Source organism: Lithobates pipiens, unplaced genomic scaffold, assembly GCF_037356315.1.
Source record: "Lithobates pipiens isolate NorthernLeopardFrog02 unplaced genomic scaffold, aLitPip1_a1.2 Scaffold_19, whole genome shotgun sequence".
NCBI classification, from domain to species: Eukaryota; Metazoa; Chordata; class Amphibia; order Anura; family Ranidae; genus Lithobates; species Lithobates pipiens.
In genome coordinates, this window is record NW_027507764.1 from 406,532,401 (window position 1) to 406,552,072 (window position 19,672).

The 19,672-nt window shown below is 40.6% G+C and overlaps 1 protein-coding gene across 4 annotated transcripts in view; it reads left to right on the forward strand.

Moving 5' to 3' along the window:
- PPP4R1 (protein phosphatase 4 regulatory subunit 1) overlaps positions 1–19,672 on the forward strand; it is a 159,366-nt gene that overhangs the window by 114,488 nt on the left and 25,206 nt on the right. For all 4 annotated transcript variants that reach the window (XM_077492449.1, XM_077492450.1, XM_077492451.1 and 1 more), the window contains 3 exons: positions 3,207–3,307; positions 17,321–17,441; positions 18,117–18,251. In XM_077492449.1, the coding sequence (XP_077348575.1) occupies positions 3,207–3,307; positions 17,321–17,441; positions 18,117–18,251 (357 nt within the window). The remainder of the gene's footprint in view (positions 1–3,206; positions 3,308–17,320; positions 17,442–18,116; positions 18,252–19,672) is intronic.

Sequence of the window (19,672 nt, forward strand, 5' to 3'; positions counted from 1 at the left end):
TTGCTTTGGGTTTATTAGGGAGATTTCTTGTTTTAAATGTAGAAGTAAAGTCTGCTTTAAAAATGTTGCTTCCCACCAACTCATACCTATGGCCCCTTTCAGACAGTGTGAACTCCGTAGAACAGATCCACCTGATCAGCAGGAATTGGGGAGGGGGGGCAGCAGGGCAAGAGTAAGCTCTCTCAATCCCCACTGAACAGGCGGATGACAGGTCTGTGTCTGCTCTGCATAGCCCGCTGCTTTCTTCGAGCGGTTGGATGGAAACAGACCACCTATCTGTTTCAATCCAAGTGTCATCTCCTGACAGACAGACCCAATTAGTCCGCTGGCGTGAAAGGGGCCTATGCTGCATACCACTTATGAATACTACTACTACTTTTTTTTTCCCCTTCCCTTTTTTTAATTAACTTTGGTCCAGTCACATGATCAAGAAGCTGCAGCTCTCCTGTGCCAGTGAGGGGCTAATTTAGTGGATGGGTGTGGGCACCAATGGAGATTGGAGGGGCGGCAATGAAAGCCAGAAGGTGATATGTCTGTTCAGCCCCGTTGTCAAGTGCTCGCTGACGCAGGGAAGCTGCAGTTTCTTGATCATGTGACTGCTTTGAAGCTTATTTAAAAGAAAATGCATTAACACCATGGTACCCTAATTAGAGTGCTGCTAATATTACATGTCACCCTGTGCAGATTATATCTCTTAATATCCCTGTAATCAGCACTGGGATATTGAGATGTTTTATAGTTTAAAGCGGAGTTCCACCCACAAATGGAACTTCAGCTTTTCGGAATGACCCCCATTGCCCAACCCAACCCCCCCATGTCACATTTGGCACTTTTCAGGGGGGAGCAGATACCTGTATATTCCATTGGGAGACGCACAGGTCCCAGAAGACAGCAGGGACCAGTGGGATCACGCAGTGCGACTCGCGCATGCACAGTAGGGAATCAGGCTGTGAAGCCGCATAGCTTCACTTCCTGATTCCCTTAACAAAGAAGACGGTGCCTCCACCTGAGAGCCAAGGGACAGATTGGCTTTGGGTGCTGATATCGCGGGTGCTCTGGACAGGCAAGTGTCCATATTTTAAAAGTCAGCAGCTGCAGTATTTGTAGCTGCTGAATAAAAAAAAAAAAAAATAATCGGCGGAACTCCGCTCTAAGTGTAACACATGCTTTTATACTATGGATTTTTATTATATATGCATGTTGATGTGAATATTTGTTGGATTTTGGACTGAGCAACTGGAGGATTGCATGGTTTGAGATTTGAAATTGGTAACCCTTGGGGTCTTGCTGAGGGTGGGAGAGGGCATTGACTGCAGTGATTGTAGAGTGATTAAAAAGGTATTTACAATGATTTTACAAACGGTAGAAGCATAGGTATGAGGAGGTGGGAGGCAACGTGTTTAAACAGGTTTATGCTTCCACTTTAAGTTCTTGATTTGAAAGTTTTCACATATTCAAGACATTGTACTGATTTTATAAGGCTTTATCACAAGAAAACAACTTTTTTTTTTTAGCCTGGTTAAGTCTCACTGGACACAACTAATAATAATAATATGGTTTGAATTTGTGGTTTGAGCCTTTTATGTCTTATTTTAACTGCAGTTGGTTTTAAAGCATACCATATCAAATCACCCTGTATTGTGCTAAACACACACACCGATTTACCTCATGAAATCTTGTTCATACAAAATGTATTTGAGCTTAGTCAGTAGGCTTATTTTTAACAGAATAGCATTTTAAATTGTTTGTTTTTTTTTTTTTTGTTTTTTTTACAAAATCTATATCCTTTTGTAATATGCACATTGTGCATGTGCATGTGAATGGACAGTTTTAACAAAACTGTTTCTTCTATCTACTTTTAAGGTGCATTGGCACGTCCCTAGTGGTTTGAGTTTGCCCATGGTCGTTAGCAGTTTGAAGTGTAGGCACATTCCAACCACCCTCAGACACCTTTCCCCAGCAAGGTCCTGGACAACATTTGTTACCTTGGATTGAGGCTTTGCTGAGCAATGTGTGAAGAGATGCTCATTGTGACACCCTATGAGGGGAAAACTGTAGACCTGTCACATGATGTAACTTAAAAAGTAAATAGTGTAGCGCTTAAATTCCAACGTGACGCATAAATCAGAGCAGTTAGCCCAAATATCATGTAAATGCAATAAAACACAGGTTCCTATGTATATATAGTGAACAAAAACATGATAAATGTCCAAATAAAGACCGGACAAGTAATTATCAACAAAAAGTTCATGTGCTCCTTGTGAACAAATAAAAAATTCCTTTGTGACAAACTTCGTAACAAATATCCCAACAGTGAACCAGGATGTGTAGCTGAAGTGAAAGGAACCACCACCACAAATACAGGAGGCATACCGGAACATTTGAACACACAAGAACATACGTTCTGTGAGTCAAACAAACTTGTGTTGTAAAAACAACTAAGAATGGATGTATCTCATACTGGACAATAATCGGAAATCCATGGATGTAGGGATAATATTTAGCAGGGTAAAACGGCTCTTAAAATCAAATGGTGGCAGTGGAGACCCTCCCAATGTGTTTTGTCTCCAAGGACATCGCCCCCCCAGACCATGGGGTGGATGATGTCCTTGGAGATGAAACGCGTTGGTAGGGTCTCCACTGCCGTCCATTTGTTACAAGGTTTGTCAAAAGTAATTTTTGATTTGTTCACAAGAAGCACATGAACTTTTTGTTGATAATTACTTGTCTGGTCTTTGGACAATCATCATATGTTTTTGTTCACTATATATACATAGGAACCTGTGTTTTATTGTATTTACGTGATATTTGGGTTCACTGCTCTTATTTATGTGTCACGTTGGAAATTAAGCGCTATACTGTTTGCTTTTTCTGTTTTGCTATTTATCTAATTTGCCGTGTTAGCTGCTAACTATAAGGGCAGCTCTGAATTATTTGCACACTATTTAAACATGATGTAACTTGGAATTAGTATAATTCCCAAGCTTTCCATTTGTAGGCCTAAAGTATAGACCTGAGGCCCCCCACCATTTTTAGGTAAAATTCCATTTAAAATGTTTACATATGACAAATAAAGGGAGCCCAAGATATTTCAGTTACTAAAGTTATCTACATTTTACATAGGTGTTTCAGTTTTAGGAAGGAATATAAGCAAACCTGTTTTAAGCTGTTAGCTAGTCTGCTTACACTTTGTCTTTTTGTCTTAGCTTCTCCAGCCTGACAAAAGAAGGGAATACCTTTATCAGCTGCAAGAGTTCATGGTTACGGATAATTGCCGCAACTGGCGATTCAGAGCAGAGCTAGCAGAGTATGTATTTATTGTAACTAGACCTGGATTGTTAATATGACTGTCTGTATTCCTTGTTCAGTTCTCTCACCTGGAATTCCTGCTCAAGTTACCATTTCCTTTACACTGCAACCATCATTTATGTGATTTATAAATAACCAGTGTGACAACATAGAGAGATATCTTGGGGCTGCTGTACTGGAAAGTCGTAAGAAGCTGGCAAGAATTTTTTTTAATATTGTAGCATATACTGTAAACTTTCTGGATACTAAAGAAGAATGGGGACATAACCTAAATGTTTGTTTTACTCCGGACCGTCACCGATGCGGCTCATAGATGTTTTTCTAAAATTCTCTTTTGCGGTTCTATGAACTGGTCATTTTGTGCCTAAACCTGAAAACTGTTGATGGCTCACTCAAACACGAATAGGAACCTAATGATGATAATTTGCATGATCAATTTTGTAATTCGAAAAGTCATAGATACACAAATTGAAAGATATTTCTATTGAGTTTAACCCACAAACCTGCATCCTTGGAACACCAAAGCTGCAGTTGATTCAAAGTAAGACAAAAACAAATTATAAATTCTCCCTGGTCCCCTGAGAAAAGAAGATATAAAGGACTAACACGGAAAATATTGGAGGTGGTGACTGGGGACAGAGGGCATTCTTTGGCCATGTAGTTACATGGTTAGGTTAAAAAAAAGACCATCTAGTTTAACCAAAGAAAAATAATCATACAATTCCATATACACAATCCTATACACACGGTTGATCCAGAGGAAGGCAACAAAAAAAAACCCCCAAGGAAAGCATTATCCAAATTGCTCAAGCAGGGGAAAAAATTACCTTCCTGATCCCACAAGAGGCAGTCGGATTTTCCCTGGATCAACCACCTAGAAATGTTAGTACCCAGCAGGGTGGATTTGATTTAAATCACTAGTAAAAAGTCTTGATTTAAATCATTTTTAAAGAGCAACTGTCATCTCTGTCTCGCAGCGGCTCCTCCTCTGACCCGCTGTTGACTCAGTCCCATTCACTTTAATGGGACGGCTGGTGATGCGGCAGTGACACAACAAGGTGAGGGACATGATGGCAGCAGGTGAGTGGATGCCCGCTAACAGGCACTGCCATGATGGATCTGAAATGGCAGGTGCTCTTTAAATGTAAGGACTTTTTTGCTGGTAGTCAGAATCTTTAATATTTTCAAACAAAATGAAGGTTTTCTGTTTAGAATAATGAGCTGTCAGGTAAGTAAAACAGCGATATCTGAACTGATTCAATCATACAATTTGTAATGTACATAGATTTGCAAAACAACGGGATAAAGGAATATTCCTTAACTTTGGTTTATCTCATGGTTACTGTGAAATTGTGAAATGCATCAATGCAGTGCATGTTATCTCCGCTTGCAGATCTTGGATTCCTTGAATGAGTTTACCAAAAATGTAAATATTGCAGAATATACAGCCTCATGCTACCAACTAAGCTCCAATTCATGCTGAATGAACTAAATAATGAATGTATCTTAAATAGAAAACTATCTTTAGATAGATTTTTACTCCAAAAACATTTTTATTAAAATTTGGTTTAACCGCTTGCTTACAGGGCACGTGAACCCCCCTCCTATTGAGACAAATTTTCAGCTTTCAGCGCTGATGCACTTTGACAATTGCGTGGTCATACAACACTGTACCCAAATGAAATTTTTAGCATTTTTTTCCCCCACAAATCGCTTTCTTTTGGTGGTATTTGATCACCTGTGCAATTTTTATTTTTTGTTAAAAAAAAAAATACATTTTTTAAATTTTGTTATAAAATTTTAAAACGAGTATTTTGTGTCCGTCATTGATGTACGCTGATGAGGCAGCACTGGTGGGTGGCATTGATGGACACTGATCAGTTACACTGATATGCAGCCCTTTTAGGTGGCACGGATTGTCACCACTGGTGGGCATTGATAGGGGGCACTGTCAGATGGTATAAAGGTATAAATGAGCCATAATTGCCTCTTCCTCTTCGGGACCGATGTCCCTTTCAGATGAGCTGTGGTCGTCTTTTTTTTCTCTCCGCTGTCAGCGTGACAAACTTTTGTTTTGTTCGTGTGATCAGCAGTCATTGGTTGGCAGCTGATCACATGGTAAGGGGCTGGGACTGGCCCCTTACTTGGATCTGTGATCACCCTAATCTAAGTGACTTGGTGATCACAGCACGCTCCACGCACGCCCTGTAAGGCACGCGCAGGGAGCGTACACAGGGGAGGCCGTCGTATGACAAATTCAGATCCGCGCTGTGGCCGTTATTCGGCTATAGCGTGGATGTCAAGTGGTTAAATAAAAAAAAAATTTTTTTTTTTTTTATCATTGATTTATATCCACCCCGGTACCCAATTATAATATGTACATTTAGGAAAGAATCTAGGCCTTTTTTAAAGCAATCTACTGAGCTGGCCAGAACCGCCTCTGGAGGGAGTCTATTCCACTATTTCACAACTCTTACAGAAAGGTTTCTTCACAGTATTTGGAGATGAAATCTCTATGCATTTTATACTTGTTGATCATATCCCCCCCCACTTAATCTCTTCTTCTCAATAAAGAATAAATTCTGTTCCTCTAATCTATCCTCATAGCTGAGCTCCTACATGCCTCTTATCAGTTTGGCTGCCCTTCTCTGCACTTTCTATAGTTCCCCCAATATCCTTTTTGAGAACTGGTGCCCAAAACTGAACTGCATATTCCAGATGAGGTCTTACTAATGATTTGTACAGGGGCAAAATGATATCTCTCTCTCTCTGGAGTCCATACATTTCTTAATACAAGAAATGACTTTGCTTGCTTTGGAAACCACAGCTTGGCATCAAAACGATAGTAAACCCACTGACATGTTTTTTGTTTTTTCACACCTGCAATGCAAAAGGCATAATGAGCTAGTATGCGGTACATACTAGCGCATTATGAAATGCTTACCTTGGAACGAGCCCCCGACATCTCACCTGATACACAGCCGAGGATCTTCCGGATATCGCGGCTCCGGTGCTGTGAGTGGCCGGAGCAGCAATATCGTCACTCCCTCGCATGTGTGCGGGAGATTTCTTTCCTGCAGGGTCTGGTGTCTGCTGGGCTTCCAGCCGAGAATCCCCTGTGAGCATGCGCTGCTGCAGTCAGCAGAGCATTGCCAGGGGAATATCTCCTAAACCGTACAGGTTTAGGAGATTTTTTTTTTACCTACAGGTAAGCCTTATTATAGGCTTACTTGTAGGTAAAAATTCAAATTAAGACTATACAACCGCTTTAAGCTTATGATCTACCAAGACCCCCCAGATCCTTCTCCACTATGGATTCCCCCAGTTGTCGTCAAACCCCCCCCCCAGTGTGTAGGATACATGCATATTCTTAGGCCCAAAGTGCATAACTTTTAGTTGCCCAATTAAACAGTGCATTGAGGTTGGCTTATACGGTGGAGACCTCCTGTAATGTTATTCCACTGCATAGCTTAGTGTCACCTGCAAAGACTGAAATGATACTTTTAATCCCAGACCCTTTATCCTTTATGAAGATATTAAAATGTAACTGTCCCAGCACTGAACCTTGGGGGTACACCCCACCTTAGACCCTTCAGAGTTAGAATCATTAACCACTATTCTCTGAATTCAGTTTTTTTTTTTTAGTCCGTTTTCTATTAATTTACAAACTGATCTTTCCAAGCCTGTAGACTTTACCTTACACATTAGCCGTGTTGGGAACTGTGTCAAACGCTTTTGCAAAATTCAAGTTTACCATCTCCACAGCCACCTCTCTGTCAAAGGTTTACCTTGCCTCCTGTCTGTTGATTAAGATATTTTTTTTCCAGCAAGAACTCATGTATGTGCTCTTTTATTAAACTCTCCAGTATCTTCCCGACTATAAAAGTTAAACTACCACGTCTATAGTTATTAAGACTTTGATTCCTTTTTAAATATAGGCACCATGTTGGCCATACACCAATCCAGTGGTACTATTGTAGTGATTAAAGAGTCCCTAAAAATTTGAAACAATGGCTTTGTAATGACAGCACTCAAATCGTTTAGGATCCGTGGGTAATTTGCACTTGGTCCAGGTGCTTTATCCGTCTTTTAATCTGTTTAAATATTTCTGGAGCCATTGTGGATCATTTGGGGCTGTGTCAATACCAGCCCCATTATGGATTTGCGCTCCTTATGCTCCTTTGTATACACAGAGCTGAAGAAGGTATTTAATACATTTGCCTTCTCTTTGTCCCCAGTCACCCACTCCAGATTATTTTGCAAACTGCCTACATGCTCAGACCTCACCTTTTTACTATTAATATATTTGAAGAATTTTTTTTGGAGTTCTGCTCTGTGTGGGGGAGCTCAAGTCAGTTAATGGGGATAGTATTGACATAGCTTCAAATAAGTACTGATGGCTCACAATTAGACAGAATAAAAGTGAATAAAGCACCTGGACCCAGATGGCTTACACCCAAGGGTCTTCAAAGAGTTGAGCTCTGTTTATTTCTAAGCTATTGTTTCTAATTTTTAGAACCTTTTAATGACTAGCATAGTACCACTGGATTGGCGTAAGGCCAATGTGGTGCTTATATTTAAAAAAGAATCAAAGTTTTTGCCAAGTAACTACAGACCAGTCAGTTTAACTTCTCTAGTTGGGAAGATACTCGAGTTTAATAAATAAAAAAAACGTGTAGAGGAGTTTATGCTGAAATATATTTTCAGTCGTAGCATGGATTCATGAAAGACCAAAGTTGTCAAACAAATCTGATTTATTTTTATGAGGAGGAAAGCAAAACTTAGACAAAGGAGTGGCTTGGGATATAGTACTTGTATTTTTAAAAAGCGGTTGACACAGTTCCTCCTACACCGCTAATGTGTATGTTAAAGTCTACTGGCTTAGAAAATTTAGTTTGTAAATGTATAGAAAAGTGTCTAAAAGACCATATTGAGAGTAGTGATTAAGGAGCCCTACTCTGAATTGTTATTAGTGGTGTATCCCGAGGTTCAGTGTTGGGACCCTTACTTTTGAACACATTTATAAATGATGGAGTTTGTGATTTAAAAGTACCATTTGCATATGACGCCAAGCTATACATCAATTACGTCCTTACAGGATGTCTCCAACTTACAAGCTGATCCCCAAGCACTATTTAGGCCTCACACACGGGATGTTTTGCCAACTCTCCTAGAAGTCTTTCTTCCTGGCAGCAGCATTTTGGCAGAAAAAAAACACCAGATGCTTGCAAAAGTGTGTAATGCGCTTAGGCATGTTTACAGGCCTCAAGCCATTAATATTCTGTCCAATGCAATTAATTAACATTCAAGTACTAAACATGCCTAACGTTAATGCACATTTAGATGCATTTTCACGTATTAGAAGCGTCATGCGTTTTTTTTCTGCCAAAACTCTGCTGCTCCTAGGTGCACTGGCGGTGGTTTTTTTTTCTTGCCTCTAAACTCCTCTAAAAGCCTACATGTGCATGGGACACACAGGCTAATATGCAAGGACATTTGGAGGCAGGGAAGGAAAAAAATAATAAATAACAAACACCAGACACCCCTAGGAGCAGCTTAAAAAATGTCCAATGGTCATGAGGCCCATTGGACAATTATGTCGCTATTGAGGTTCAATGTTGATAAATCTAAAATTATACATTTGGGGGCTAAAAACCTGCATACATCATTACCTGTCCACTCAAACTAGTCTTCACCTTCTCTTCGGCACACGTCTTGGCCCACAAAGGTAACCAAACCTTTCCCAAAGCCTTCATCACAATGAAGGGGCGCAATTACTTCTAAGAGTGGGGAGATTGTTGTTGCCTCTTTCTGGATCACAGACATTCCAGACCTGTTGGTTCAAGTGGTGGTTTCTAAGGGGTACTAAATAGTCATAACGCTACCCCCTCACCACTTTCTTCTTTCAAATAAATCAAAAACTGCCCAAGGAAAAAGTTAGTTTTGCAAAATGCCCTGAACCATCTATCTCTTATTCCAGGGAGTTATGCCAATACTGCCACAAGGCAGGTTCAGAGGATTTTACAAACTTTAAACCAGTGCCAAAACCCAGTGGCGGTATTCGCTCTATGCTTGACTTGGGTTCCTTCAGTGTCCAAAATTATGCATAAAATTCTGAAGTTTAGTCATTGCCTCTGAGACAAGGGGAATACATGACATCTGTGGGCATCCAAGATGCATATTCCGGTTTCCAGCTCATCAGTGTTTTCTGCAATTTGCAGTGGACGATCACTTTCTCTTTGTTGCACTGCTCTTCAGGCTATAGTCTGCTCCCAGAGTGTTCAAAAAGGTCATAGCACTTCTGCTTGCCCTGCTCAGAACTTGGGACATCCAAGTCACAGGCTAGACAACCACATTCTGTAGAACTCCTCTTCCTATCTGCTATTAGAAAATGTCCACACGACAATTCAGCCTTCAGCTCTCCAACTAAACATCTTGTTAACTTGGAAAAGCTAGGCTTGTTCTTTCAATATACCCATGCTCCTGTCCAGCCAAACAAGGAATTACTTAATTTGGTCGATCACCATCCCACTCCTAACAATTTTGAAGTCCTTCCCTTTCACTGGAAAATTATCACAACAAATACAATAGTCTTAGCCTGGGAAGGAGTGTATCAATCACTAACAGTCCAGGGAGCATGGTCATTAAGGAAAACAAGCTTCCCCTAAACAGTTTGATACAGTGCTGCAGGGTCAACCAGACTGCTTTACACTTCTGAATGGACACCCGATCAGGGTGCAGTTAGCCAATGCCTACATCAAACATCAAGAGGGAACCAGGAATGAACCTGTCTTCCATGAATGATACTAACCAGATAATCTCATGGACACAAACTCTGTCCAGCTATCTCTGCAGTCCACATCCCAGGAGTGTACAGCTGGAAAGTGGATGACCTCAGCCACCATCGCCTGGATCAAGGGAAATGGGCCCTTCATTAGAGGTCGACCGATATGGATTCTTCTCTGGCCGATGCCGATATTTAGAAATCGTGGCTGCTGATGGCTGATATATGATGTTGATTTTTTTTTTTTTTTTTACTTGGGCCGATATGTTGGGCCGATTTCCCTAACCACCCCACCCCCCCCTTCAACTCATAAAATCTAACAGTTAGACCCCTGTCACACAGGTGTTTTTCAGGCGCTTTTGGGCTAAGAATAGCGCCTGTAAAGTGCCTGCAAAATGGCTTCCCTGCAGTCTGTGTGAAAGCCCCAGTGCTTTCACACTGAGGCGATGCGCTGGCAGAACGTTAAAAAAAAAAGTCCTGCAAGCAGCATCTTTGAAGCAGTGTATACTGCTGCTCCACCACTCCTGCCCATTGAAATGAATGGGCACCTCTGCCCATTCATTTCATTCATTGTGCCTGCAATGCGGTTTGGCAGTGGCGCTTCATGGGTGCATTTAACCCCTTCCCCGCTAGCTGGGCTATAAGCGCCCCGCTAGCAGCTGAATAGCGCCTCTGAAACTAGCAGCATTTTATCAACACCTGCTCGCTCCAGTGTGAAAGCAGCCTTAAGTAATAAGTGATACAGAAAATTTCTTACATTTAAACATTTATTAAACAAAACAAACCTCCAATCAGTTCACTTGTATGTATAATTTAGATGGAAAAAAAAAACTATATCTTAAATACACAAATAGGTAATCAAAACTTTTGGACGAAAAAAAAAATGGTTCATGCTTTACTGTTTAGTTTTTTTAGTTTTTTTTTATTTTAAATAGTGTATTTCCCCAAAAAATGCATTTGAAAGACCGCTGCGCAAATACCGTGTGACATAAAATATTGCAACAACCGTTATTTTATTCCCTAGGGTCTCTGCTGAAAAATATATAAATCATTTTTGGGGGTTCTAGCAGAAAATACAGGATTTTTACTTGTAAGCAACAAGTGTCAAGAAAGATTTAGTTTTTAAGGCTGGGTTCACACTGCTGCGGGGGGAGATCCGGATGTGATTCACACCGCAAATCACATCCGATCTCCGTAGCGATGCGAGTTCAGCCATACAGATAGTATGGCTGAATTCGCATTGCTCCCGCAGCAAACTCGCACGGGACCCTTTTTTTGGTCTGCAACAGAATCGGATCGCATGGGGGTTCACACCATGGGATCCGATTCCTGTGCGAGTCGGCAGATCGCACTGCGATATGCGGACGGATCTGGGGGTGTCATTAACATATCATTGACACTCCCAGCCGTCCGCATAGGGCAGTGTGAACTGCCGGCGGGAGTAATGCGATGCGGGAAAACGCCGCGGATTCGCGGCGTTCCCGCATCGCAGCGGTGTGAACCCGGCCTAAATGGTTAAACTGAGAACTCCTACACACTGAGTTCAATCTGTTGATAAGTAGAAACGTATCTCTGGTCTTTTCTTGGCAGACTGCCCAGATAGGTGAAACAAGTCCTCCATGGAAAACCTAAGCAACTTGTATTGGCTTCTATTACAGAAGTCATTTGCAAGTGACACTGAAGTTATAATCTGCCTTTTTTATCAACACAATCTGCTGATGCCGATTAATTGACGCCAAACATCGGCCGATATCGGTCGACCTCTACCCTTCATCCAGATGTTTTCAATCTGATGTAGACAGCCTAGCCTCCAGATTCCATAACAAAACACCTCTGTTGCCAGAACTAGGGATCCTCTAGCTCTAGTCTCAGATGTCTTACTAAGCTAATTGGTCTCAGTTGAAACTAAGTTACACCTTCCCTCCAGTATGGATATTACCTCATATGCTCAAGAATATAGCGATAGGAAAACTATGATTATGATAGCACCATACTGGCCCAGATGAACCTTGTACACATAGCCATACAGTGTATCCAGAAAGTATTCACAGCGCTTCACTTTTTCCACATTTTGTTAGACTTATTCCAAAATGGATTAAATTCATTATTTTTCTCAAAATTCTACAAACAATGCCCCTAATGGCAATGTGAAAAAATGTTTGTTTGAAATCTCTGAAAATGTATTAAAAATAAAAAAAAACGAAATAATTCATTTACATAAGTATTCACAGCCGCTCAAAATTGAGCTCAGGTGCATCCTTCCACTGATCATCCTTGAGATGTTTCTACAACTTAATTGGCGTCCACCTGTGGTAAACTAAGTTAATTGGACATGATTTGGAAAGGCGCACACCTGTCTATATAAGGTCCCACAGTTAACAGTGCATGACACAGCACAAACTAAGCTATGAAGTCCTGGGAATTTGTGTGTAGACCTCCCAGACAGGATTATATCAAGGCACAGACCTGGGAAGGGTTACAGAAACCTTTCTGCAGCATTGAAGGTCCCAATGAGCACAGTGGCCTCCATTCGTAAATGGAAGAAGCTCGGAAACCACCAGGACTTTTCCTAGAGCAGGGTGCCCAGCCAAACTAAGTGACCGGGAAGAAGGGGCTTAGTCAGGGAGATGATCAAGAACCTGATGGTCACTCTGACAGAGCTCCGGTGTTTCTCTGTGGTGAGGGGAGAGCCTTCCAGAAGAACAACCAGAAGCCCTCCACCAATCAGGCCTGTATGGTAGAGTGGCCAGACAGAAGCCTCTCCTCTGTAAAAGGCACATAACAGCCTGCCTGAAGTTTGCCAAAAGGCACATGAAGGACTCAGACCATGAGAAACAAAATCCTCTGGTCTGATGAAACAAAGATTGAACGCTTTGTCCTGAATGGCCAGAATCGTGTCTGGAGGAAACCAGGCACCACTCATCACCTGGCCAATACCAGCCCTACAGTGAAGCATGGTGGATGCAGCATCATGCAGTGGGGAGGTTTTTTGGAAGGAACTGGTAGACTGGTTGGGATCGAGGGAAAGATGAATGCAGCAGTGTACAGATGAAGCAGGTGAAAACCTGCTCTGGACCCCAGACTGGAATGAAGGTTCGTCTTCCAATAGGAGAGTGATCCTAAGCACACAGCCAAAATAAGAGTGGCTAAGGGACAACTCTGTGAATGTCCTTGAGTGGCCCAGCCAGAGTTCAGATTTTATCGCTATTGAACGTCCCTGGAGAAATCTGAAAATGGCTGTGCACCGACACTCCCCATACAACCTGATGCAGCTTGAGGGATCCTGCAAAGAAGAATGGGAGAAAATGCCCAAAAATAGGTGTGCCAAGCTTGTAGCATCATAGTTAAAAAGACTTGATGCTGTAAATGGTGCCAAAGGTTCTTCAACAAAGTATTGATTGAGCAAAGGCTGTGAAAAGTTTATGTAAATGTAATTCTTTTTATGTTAAATACATTTGCAAAGCTTTCATACAGACTTCTTTCACATTGTCATTATGGGGTATTGTTTTGTAGAATTTTGAGGAAAATAATGAATTTAATATGTTTTGGAATAAAGCTGTAACAACAAAATGTGGAAGAAGTGAAGTGCTGTGAATACTTTCCAGATGCACTGTACTCCTACTTCTAGCAGACAATCCCTGGCTACGTCCCAACAGGCCAGATCTGTTGCCGGAGGACCTCCATTCCATTCTGCTTCTTATTCTCTGTGCCTTGGTCTGTGTTTTATTTAAAAAAAAAAAAAAAAAAAATGCTGTGCATACCAGATTTCAGTGCGGCGCTTACCTGACCAGCCAACGCTCTACTCCTGAGTGATGTCAGCGAGGGATTTTTGGCCCCTCCAGCTCTAGCTGTCAGACAGGGAGAGGAGCCGAACGCTGAGTGGCGCAATGAAATCGGGTATATACTGCGTTTTTAAAAAAAAATGTAATACACAGAGACACACAAGCTTAGAAAACACACAGGGTTATACAAAGTCACGACAATGTGCTTAACCACACTTTAGCCCCGGAAGGATTTCTCCCCTCCTGACCAGAGCATTTTTTGCGTTCCTGTACTGCATCGCTTTAGCTGATAATGGCGTGGTCATCCAGTGTTGTACCCAAACAAAATTGACGTCCTTTTTTCCCCACAAATAGAGCTTTCTTTTGGTGGTATTTGATCACCTCTGCGGTTTTTATTTTTTGCTCTATAACCAAAAAAAAAGCAACAATTTTGAAAACGGCAATATTTTTTACTTTTTGCTATAATATCCCCAAAAAAGATATAAAAAAAATAATTTCTTCCACAGTTTAGGCCGATATGTATTCTTGTACATATTTTTGATAAAAACGCAATAAGTTTATATTGATTGGTTTGCGCAAAAGTTATAGCTTCTAGGGATAGATTTATAGCATTTTTATTATTATTATTTTTTTTATTTTTTACTAGTAATGGCAGAGATGTGATTTTTTTTTATTGGGACTGTGACATTATGGCAGACACATCTGACACTTTTGACACTATTTTGGGAACATTGTCATTTATACAGAGATCAGAGCTACAAATGGCCACTGATTACTGCATAAATGACACTGGCAGGGAAGGGGGTTAAACACCAGGGTGTGATTAAGGGGTTAAGTGTGTCCTAGGGAGTGATTCTAACTGTTGGGGGTATGGGCTCACTAAAACATCACAGAGATCACTGCTCCCGATGACAGGGAAATGCCTTGTTTACATAGGTATCTCCCTGTTCTGCCTCTACTTGCCGCAATCGTGGGCCGTCGGCGAACATTTTAGTTTTCGGGGCCCGCGGGAACCCTCCCACAGTGGGCACGTGCCCAATAAGTGGCAGATTCAAAGGGACATACAGGTACACCCATTTGCCTGCCTGTGCCATTCTGCCGACGTATATGTGTGTGCGGCTGTCGTCAAGTGGTTAACAACCACTTTAAGCTGAACTTGCAGTGCTCTGTGCTTCCTTGGGATCTCAAATAGAATCAGAGAAATTCCTCTAAAGGATCTTTCCTGGAAGGGGGCCCTTTGGGTTGAACAGATACTAATAAAAGACATGGGAATTTAATTCATCTTAAAGTAGAAGTAAACTCCCCTATCGTTTTCAGCCAAGGAGGCTGCTATCTTTGCCTCTGTTTAATCTTCAACTGCTATGGTGGCTGCACATGTGATTCGTTATGACACCAGCCATTGGATGGTTTGATAGTTTGGCTGAGAGCACAGCCAATGTGCAGTTAGCATTCCGGGCATGCCTTTTTTTTTTTTTTAACTGTTTAAATCGATGGGTTTACTTCCACTTTAAGCAATTTTTCAAAAATGATCTGTAGTGGCACTGAATCGCCTTAGTCATTGGTGGCATCCTCAGATTCAAATAGCCAACTTAAACCCAAAGAAATGTGGGAGCAACGGGGACCACCATATACAGTAGTCTCATATAGGGACAGACTGCAGTATTGTCTTAAAAACAGTTAACCAATTTCCACCCATTAAAATGAAAATTACGTCATCCTCCTAAAATATACAACAGCCTGGACTAACAGTCACACAACTGACCACACACACACTGCAAAAGTAGTCGCATAGGGATTTGGGAATCCATTCCGTATTGCAGAGGCTGTGACTTCTATTATTTGGGTTCCACTAGGTTAGGATTCAGGAGTTACAAAGCTTGAAAGTTATTCTCTCTTCCACATCGGTGTTCAGTAGCTGTATAACATACTCCCATTTAACTAGCAGCTGACCAAATGCATTTAGACCACCATGTGTAAGGCTTAATGTATACTGGACGTTTTTACAACCTCTACTGAACAATTTAACTTGACAGATAGTAACCCACGTTTTTAAAACGTCCCTTTTGCTGCTTTTACGTGCCACATTTAGCCATGTTTGTGTTTAGAAGCGTTTGTAAAAAAATAAAAAATTCTTTCAAATTGGGCAAAAATTAAAAACGACTGTAAACGAAACGCGGCTAAACACAAGTTACCACATTTAGAATCGTTTAGCGCTTGAAATGCCCCTGAACTCAACTGCCTAAAAACGACATTAAACGAACGTGTACATGTACTGATAAGATAACATTGGATGAGTTCAGGAGCAGCTGAAAAAAGCAACCAACTGCCTCTGAATGTCTGTTACCAGCAGCAGTGTACATGAGGCCTTAACTTACAAAGAGAAGCCATTTTAATGGGTGGAAGGTGCAGTGTGTGTGGTCAGTTGTGTGACTGTTAGTCCAGGCTGTTTTATATTTTAGGAGGATGACGTCGTTTTCATTTTAATGGGTGGAAATTGGTGGTCATGTTTTGTATTTTTGAGGTTTATTTTTGCAATCTGTTTTTCAATAAAGTTAACTGTTTTTAAGGAAATACTGCAGTCTGTCCCTATATGAAACTAATGTATATGGTGGTCCCCTTTGGCACCCCGTTTCTTTGGGTTTAAGTTGGCTATTTGAATCTGAGGATGCCACCAATGACTAAGGTGATTCTGTTATTTTTCAATAAAGTTTCCTGTTAAGGCAATACCACAGTCTGTCCCTATAAGAGACTACTGTATATCGGAGTCCCCTTTGGTACCCCACCCACCTTTTTTTTATTTTGGTTTAAGTTGGCCTTATTGGTTGCCATCACATCTGGCACAAGTGTTTCTGAACTGGCAGCTGTTTCCTGTAAAAAGCCTCAGACATCAGGTTGTCTTACCCAAGGCCACCCTTTCTCCAAAAGGTGTTTTCAGTATTTCACCTCACTATGCACATTTTCCTACCATACTTATGCCCTTCTCCTAAGCATACAAGGAAATCTCTACATTGCCTGGATGAAATCAAAGCTGTTAGAGTATACCTCAAAGCTACAATAAGATGGATGGATTCCCTCTTTGTCCTGTCCTCTGAACCTTGCAAGGGACGCTCCGGCTTTGAAGTCCCACTTTGCACAATGTACAAGAGTCTGAAAGCAAATTCTTACATAATCAAAAAAATATTTTCTCCTGTGCTTTTACACGCTTATTCCGGTCATAATTTTTTTTAATTTTGCCAGGTGGATGTCCAGTCTTCTGCAAAAGCAGAAGACTTATGTCTTATAGAAAGACAAACACAATTGAGGTTTTCGCATAAATGTTTTTGGCCTATGTTCCACTTCTATAACTAGTCTGACTATCTTTCTCCTGAACTCAACTTAGTGACCAGTTGGCTTTGTTTACCTTGCTTTATTTTGTTGACTTAACATGTTTGTTTCTGCTCTTTAGGCAGTTGATTCTTCTACTTGAACTTTATAGTGCCAGGGATCTTTATGACTACTTGCTGCCAATTGCTTTGAATCTCTGTGGGGACAAAGTATCGTCAGTACGTTGGATCTCTTATAAACTGGTAAGTTGTTTGCCCATGATAAAGTGGGACATATGGGAGCCGAGTCGGGAATAAAATGTACTGTTGAGTTTCAGAGCGTTATACTTTTGCTGTGTGTATGTGTATCATTTTTATTTATTTTTTTCAATATATTTGAGGGGCTCCTACTGTGTGGTCTGAGAGGTCGGATACACTCCTATTATTTATTGCATACACTCTGAAATTGCAGAGGAAAAACTAAGCATGCACACTGGTTAATATGTTACATTTTACATTAACTATATGCCATCTTCCATAGTCAGGGATTTTCAGGACCTGTACAGCACCTGGGAGACCTTATAGAAAGGCCACAAGCTTTGTTTATGCATGCACACTTGCAAATATACAAATTTGGACTTTTTGGAATGCTTATATTTAAAAAAAAAAAAAAAAAAAAACCTACATTCTGCTTTAAGTTTATTTTTCTTTTCAGGATGTTCATCACCTAATCACCTTTTTTAGTTACCCACACTACTTGTATAAATTAAGATGTCTTGGAATGCATTTCACGTATTTTCTGTTAGACCACCTGCCAAATGCCTGAAAGAAAGCATTCTGTTTTATTTTTTTCTTTGCACACAATAGATTGTTGGAAAGTAATGCTACAGTTGCTAATGATGTGGCAATTGTTGAAATATTGTGTGTTTTGCTTTTCAGGTCAGTGAAATGGTGAAGAAGTTGTATTTGGCTACTAATCCAGCATTGGCTTTGGATGTTATGAATAAACTTGTAGAGCAGTTTTGCCAGAGCCCAAAATGGTCAGGAAGGCAGACGTTTGTGTTCATTTGCCAGGTTGGTTTTTGATGTGTCTGAAACAGAAATGCTAAAGCTTGATTTTTAATTTGAAATGCTCTGTTGCTTAAAAATCTCTCAATTTTGAAAAAAAAAAATTTGTTTCTGTCCATGCAGTCCTTAAATTTACACATTTGAAAAAATTCTCTGACGGGGATCCGTTTAAGTTTCTCACAGTTGAAGTACCAACATCCCAAGAGCAAACATGTATACACAAAGGGTTTGGAGGTAGGGGACTTTTATGGTACCAAGAGATTAAAAACAATATAATATAAATGTATTAAACAATTACCAAAATTACACAAACATGTAAAACCTGACAATTATTATAATTCCTTATGGTCTACAACAGAAACTTGATATAAAGGAACAGGTGACAGGTTTTTGTTTTTGATCTCTTGGTACCGTAAAAGTCCCCTACCTCCAAAACCTTTGTGTATACTTAAATTTACACAGCCCCATCACTTGGAACAGTCAAGCAGATGATACATTCTGTAAACTGTAAAAGGAAAGCAGTGGTATTGTCTCTAACCCTAGTCTGCTGTTTGGACGTTAAAGATGTGCAGGTTGATAAGGTCATCCCTTTGCTTTTTCTTTTCCCTCCACCTGTCCATATGTTTCTTGTTGGTAAATTTGCATGCAAATCAAATTGAGGAACCGTGTTGCATTAAAACAAGATTTAATTAATTCAGACCTGCAAGAGTTTAATATCTGTCAGCTTTACAATATCCATTCAAGCCAAAACTCTGTCCTGTACAGGGTCACAGGATCTTTAACCAGGAGTTATATGAAACTGCCTTCAGGTAATTGGACACTGACAAAACAAGCTGCAGGGGCAACACTCATAGAACTTCTTCCACTCCAAACTATCCTCAATTTTAGCTAGTGTTTTTTTTGGTTGAAGGACCTTTTCCCTGAGAAACGTTTACCTCTTTCCTGTGGAGTTGTATTGTGCTAAATGATAATTTTATGAAGATTTTTGGCTGCACCATAGCCACTGCAGCTCCTTCTGCAGCGTTCATCTGAGTTCTGGGTTAAAACACTACGGACAACAGACTACTGCAAAACACTAAACAGACTACAGGTGACCTGATTCCCCATAGAACTTTTCCATCTCTCATCCAGTCTGCTTCTCAATCTCACCACTCTGTATCATGCACTCCATACTTTTCCTTCTCACAGTTGCATTCTCTATCCTTAAACTCTTTTTCACCCCTCTCTTCACATCACAGTGTGTGTATGTATATGTGGTATGTATGTATGTATGTATATATATATATATATATATATATAAAATATATTCACCCTCATACCTGTCTTCACCTTATTACTGCACTCATCAGCTACTGCTAATTCTGAACCTGCATACCAAGAAAACCAACAGGACACTGGGAAGTGTCCCCCAAACATAAGTCACCTCT